The sequence below is a fragment of the Arachis hypogaea genome, chromosome 1 (assembly GCF_003086295.3).
Source record: "Arachis hypogaea cultivar Tifrunner chromosome 1, arahy.Tifrunner.gnm2.J5K5, whole genome shotgun sequence".
NCBI classification, from domain to species: Eukaryota; Viridiplantae; Streptophyta; class Magnoliopsida; order Fabales; family Fabaceae; genus Arachis; species Arachis hypogaea.
The window spans coordinates 40,696,440-40,702,234 of NC_092036.1; the positions used below are offsets into that span (position 1 = coordinate 40,696,440).

At 37.0% G+C, this 5,795-nt stretch overlaps 1 protein-coding gene across 1 annotated transcript; it reads left to right on the top strand.

The window, feature by feature from the left end:
- The first annotated feature begins 4,846 nt into the window (after window positions 1–4,846).
- LOC112802988 (14 kDa proline-rich protein DC2.15) lies at window positions 4,847–5,260 on the top strand. Its single transcript, XM_025846431.3, has one exon. The coding sequence runs from the start codon at window positions 4,847–4,849 to the stop codon at window positions 5,258–5,260; it is 414 nt and encodes a 137-aa protein (XP_025702216.1).
- The last annotated feature ends 535 nt before the right edge of the window (window positions 5,261–5,795 follow it).

A 5,795-nucleotide genomic window follows, 5' to 3' on the forward strand; every position in this document is an offset into this window, starting at 1 on the left:
AATAAAGGATCATGCAACAGACAAAGCAAAATTAGCAGAAGACCGGAACATAATATAGAAAAAGAGGGGAGGAATAAAAATGAAAGGAACTCAACCACCTTAGTTATCCTAGTGGTCGCTTTATTCTTCAGGTTGTGCTCCTCAGTGAAGATGATTCACCTCCCTTTTGGTGCCATAGGAATAAACAGAAAACTCTTAAGCGAAGCGTCAACACCAAACTTAAAGGTTTGCTTGTCCTCAAGCAAAGAAGAACTGAAAAATAGACAGAGACAATTATTATGAAAAAAGAAAAGGATAAAAGAACAAGAGAGAATTAGGATTGGGGGAGGGGAAAAAGAAAATTAAAACTTGGGCGGCGAACTAGTGGAGTTGTGCGGCACAGGCGACGCGTACGCGTGCAGTATGCATACGCGTGGGTCGCCGAATTTTCTTAATGACGCATAAGCGTCAGGCACGCGTCCGCGTGCCCTGGGTTTTGTGCGATTCACGCGAAGCCAGCTGCACGCACGCACAACTCGCTGTTCGCGTGGCTTTGGAACCAATATTTTCATATGACGCGTGCGCGTCATACACGCGCAGGCGTGGATGACCATTTTCTGCAAATGACGCGCACGCATCATGGACGCGTACGCGTGAGTAAATTTTGTGTCTCTAGCACGCTTCCAGCCCTAAGCCAGCACAACTCTCTGCCCAACACATATTTATGTCGAAATTCAAGGTCACGCGTACGCGTCACTACGCGTGGAGTGCCAAAATCACGAATGACGCGCACGCGTGGGGTACGCGTACGCGTGGGCTTGTTTGTGCGAAAGGCTTCATTCTGGCACCACTCTCGCGCAACTCTCTGTTCATATTTATTTTTCACGCACATGCATATGACGCGTACGCATCAGCGATGCTTGCGCGTCGTATGCTCCTCTTCATTTTTTTAATTATCCGGGCATGATCAGAAAATTAGTAAGAACTCAATAAAAATCAAATAAGCAAGAAAACTACTACTACGAAAGGAACGATTATACCACGGTGGGTTGTCTCCCACCAAGCACTTTTAGTTAAAGACCTTAAGTTGGACATGTGGTGAGCTCCTTGTCATGGTGGCTTGTGCTTGTACTGATCCAAGAATCTCCACCAATGTTTGTAATTCCAATGGCTACCGGGATCCCAAACTAGGCGCATAACGCCTTTGAGCAAGTTGAAGTAAGTGACAAGGCCCCAAGAGTGTTGATTGTGAGAATGAATTCCAGGGTCCCAAACCTTGCTTTTACACCCGTCTTCTTGTGGATCACCATTGTTCCCACCGGGTGGCAAGTAATCTGAATTCTCACAGAGACATCCAAATAACCTTCTAGACCCATTCAAGTGAGCTCTACACCAATCGTTACACTTCAATTGGGAGCATGCCAACATATTGAACCTTGCTTGACATCTCTTGCCACTAACCATCTTCTTCTTACTCTTAATTCCACAAAGAGCTCTAATATTCAAGTGGGAAAGTAAAGGTTAAGGATAGGAATTTTACCCACTTGAATGTTGTATTGGATGGTGATAGCTTTGGAAGAGGTCTTACAAGCTCCACTCTCTTGTGTTCTTCTTTGAATTCTTCTACCTCTTTGCAAGCTTTCTCAATTTCAACCTCTTCCTCTTGGTAGCTTTCTTCTAATTCAATCTCTTCTTCATTGCTTACCAAGGGCATGGGAGGTTGTGCATCTTCCTCTTCTTCCATATGTAAGGGTGGAAAGTTCTCTAATTCACTGTAGTATAAACTTCTTTGATTGATTTTCTCACTTTCTTCCATAAGATCTTGCATTGTATCTCTTGGGAAGGACTTTTCTTATTCCTCTTCCTAGTTCTTGATCATCGTATGCACATATTTATCTATATTTTTGACACTTGTCTTTATATCATGTAGGCATTCTTTTATGAGAAGCTCAAGATCTGATGGTATTTTAGATGAATAAGGATATGGTGGATCTTGATATGCATAAGAAGGAAATGCTGGTTCTTGATAAATGTTAAAAGAGGATTGTTCTTGGTATGGGTAGAGAGGTGGTGGTTCTTGGTATAAATATGAAGATGGTGGTTCTTGATATGAATATGGAGGTGGTGGATCTTGATAGTTAGAATATGGAGTATTGAAGTTCCTTTGGTTTTGACTTTGCCAACCAAAATTTGGATAGTTCCTCCATCCACCATAATATGAATCACTACTTGAGTGTGAGTAGTAACCCATGTGATCTCTCTCCATTATTTTTTCTTAGCACAAAACACCAAAAAGAATTAAACGCACCATGTGGTAAATAGGAAAGTAAAGAAGACAAAACAGAAAATTTTTTTAAGAGAAAAAAAATTACTACGGGTACACCAAACTTAATTTCAAAAATTAAGAGGAAAGGAAAAAAAATTAAAAAAAATCAAAATAAATATATATTTTTTTTCGAAAAATTTTTAAAAATAGATTTTAATAAAATTAAAAATAAAACGCCTAATCTAAGCAATCAAACAACTAATAGTTGTTAATCACAGTCAATCCCCGGCAACGGCGCCAAAAACTCGGTGCGGTATTTGTAACCCACTAACTCACCGGCAAGTACGCCGGGTCGTACCAAGTAATACCTTACGTGAGTAAGGGTCGATCCCAAGAGGATTGATGGATTAAGCAACAATAGCGTTTGATAGGATTAGTTAGACAAGCAAAAAAGAGTGTTTTGGTATTTAAAGAGCATTAAACAGTAAAATTGGAATATTAAAGACAGGTATATAAATAAGTTGGGAATAAAATATTGAGAAAACAGTTAAGGTTTCAGAGATATCTATTTTTCTAGATTGATTTTTCTTACTAACTATTTTAATCATGCAAGATTTAATTCATGGCAAACTATGTGTGACTAGACCTTAACTCCTTAGACCTTCCTAGTCTCCTCTAAAATTCATTTACCGCCAATTCCTTGGTCAATTAATTCTAATTAGAGGGTGATGATCAATTTCTAGTTTATATGCAAAAAAGAATCCTAATTATCCAAAAATAAGGGGATTATATGTCACTTATCCCATTAAATACAAACAATTAGAAATTCAGTATAATATGTTTTCAATCTGTTGTTCAAGTAAAGAGCTTTTCCAAATTTTACAAGAACTCAATTAGAACATGGATCATACTTCCGTTCGACCCAATGTTCATAAAATAAAGAACGAAAATAATTATTAAAATATAAATCTAAACATGGATTAATTTAGAAAGATCAAACGAATAAATCCATACAAATAGACAAAGCTCCTAACCTTAACAATGGAGGATTAGTTGCTCATGGAATGCAGAATATAAATTTGTATAGAATTCCCTAATGGAATCTCCCTAATGGAATCTCCCTATAGAATGTATCTAATAGAAGAGAAGTCTCCCCTTTTTATAACTTAATCCTAATTAATTTAAAATCTAATATTTAAAATTAAGAGAATATCTTTTCCTATTTTAAAATCAAATTTGAATTTAAATCAGAATTAACTAACTACTCCGCATCTTGTAACGTGGGGACCACTTGGCTTCACTAGATCTGCGCCTAACTTGGGTGCTAAAATGGGGCCCAGAAATCACCTCCAGCATTTTCTGCGTTTTCTGCACGTGGCACAGGTCACGCGTACGCGTCAGTCACGCATACGTGTCGATGGTCTTTTCTGCGAGTCACGCGGATGCGTTGGTCACGCATACGCGTCGCTGAGCAAATCTTCAAATCACGCGTACGCGTCAGTCATGCGCACGCGTCGTCATGGATATCTCCAAATCACGCGCACGCGTCAGGCACGCGTACGCGTCGCTCCTCGCTGCCATCTCCTTTTGTTCTTGTGCTACAGAAACTCCATCAAATCCAGTTGAATGTCACCTAAAATAAATAGAATTGCAAAAGACTCAAAATAGCATCCATATTGGCTAAAACATAATTAATTCTTTATTAAACTCAACAAATTAGATGCAAATTCACTAGGAAAAGATAGAAAAGATGCTCACGCATCACCAATAAACCGACAAAAGCGTGGTAATAGAACAACCAGCACGCTTGTGGATCGGATGTGACTTTTTCAAAAGCTTGCCAATAACTCAAAAAAAATGACGAAAAATTATAACTACGCTTTTTCGTACTTTTCAGTTTTCAACATGCTTTAGAAATAAAACATGACAAAAAGCTGATTTTTCTGTGGTGTCAGATTTGACTCGATTTTATTTTTGATTAAGACACTAATACATTTGTGTCACCAGATTATCTAAGATATTATTAGTTATGGTAGTTGTAGTATTGAAATGTATTTGATTAAGGGTAGAAATGAAAATTTTGTTTTATGCTCATTTGATGTGGTAGTTACGGTATTGGAAGGTATTTAGTTGTAGTTGATCTTTTGTATGAAGTTTGTTATTTCACTCTTCATATTTTGAGCATGATACTACTTGATCTATTAAAAAAAATATATCACATAAATAACTAATCCCATGCTGGTTATATAAATATGATCATCATAATCTATCCATATAAAGAAATAAGAGAGTGAGCGAGGGAAAACACGCATGTCTTTTGAATACTTAATAATTAACAGTATTGAAAAGTGAAAAACCCTTTCCATTATTTTAAGAAGTGCCAGCTAAACTCAATGCCATCCCAGTCAGTTCACATGATCAAATATTGTTTCAGACACACAAACCGGGGACAAACATTCTTTAATTAATCACGGGCCAAAAGAGAACCACACTTAATTAATCAGCTTCACTATATAACCGCCTTACTAATCACTTCACATTTCACACTCATTTTTCACTAAGCAGTAACTAGCGCACATTGGATTTTTTTTATTGCTAAAGATGGATTTTCCTAGATCTTCAAGTTCTCTTGCTCTCTTTGTCTCCATCAACTTGCTCTTCTTTGCACTAGCAAGTGGATGCTACACATGTTCACACCCTACTCAACCTAAATACCCTAACTCATTTTTCCCTTTCCCAAACCCTAACAATAATAAGGGATGTCCAAGAGATGCATTGAAGCTTGGAGTATGTGCCAAGATTCTTAATGGACCCATCGGTGCTGTGGTGGGTTCACCGCCGGACCATCCGTGTTGCTCAGTCCTAGATGGACTCATTGACCTCGAAGTGGCGGTTTGCCTTTGCACAGCGATCAAAGCTAACATTCTTGGAATTGACCTTAATATCCCAATTTCACTTAGCTTGCTCCTTAATGCTTGCGAGAAGACTCCACCCTCTGACTTCCAATGCTCCTAATTAACTAAATAGCTACCTTTGAATCTTGATCAATTTATTAGCATGGTTATTATTATTTGCATGTTTTTCTGGCTTTTATTGTTGTGATAAGTAGTAGTGTTGTTTAATTTCTCAGAGTGCTATTAGTGCTCGACACACTGACTCATTTAATTTAGGGAGTGTATCGTTTTCTTCTTACTTTAATTTCTAGTGGAAAAAGTCTTGAATGACTCTTTAATGTATGTCTACTTTTAATTCCTTTATTTTTTTTGTAAAGGTTTTATTTTTTTAACTTCCAAAACTGAGAAAATATTTATTTTTATTCATTTTTAACTTATAAGTATGTCCTACTTCAAGTAAAAATTAGAAGCCAGTATTAATTTTGGCAGAATATTTTTCTAGACAAAATACTTTTGACACGGTGAACTATTATATTTTTTGAAGTTTTAAGTCGGTACTAAATAGGTTTTGTCAATATTATCATTTTGTTATTTATCTCTATTATTAACTTACAATTTTAAAATTTAACAAGTAGAATAATTTAGGTAAAACAAAA

Bases quoted from the DNA above. Each gene is read 5' to 3' on its own strand.
- LOC112802988 (XM_025846431.3), top strand. From the start codon at position 4,847: ATGGATTTTCCTAGATCTTCAAGTTCTCTTGCTCTCTTTGTCTCCATC.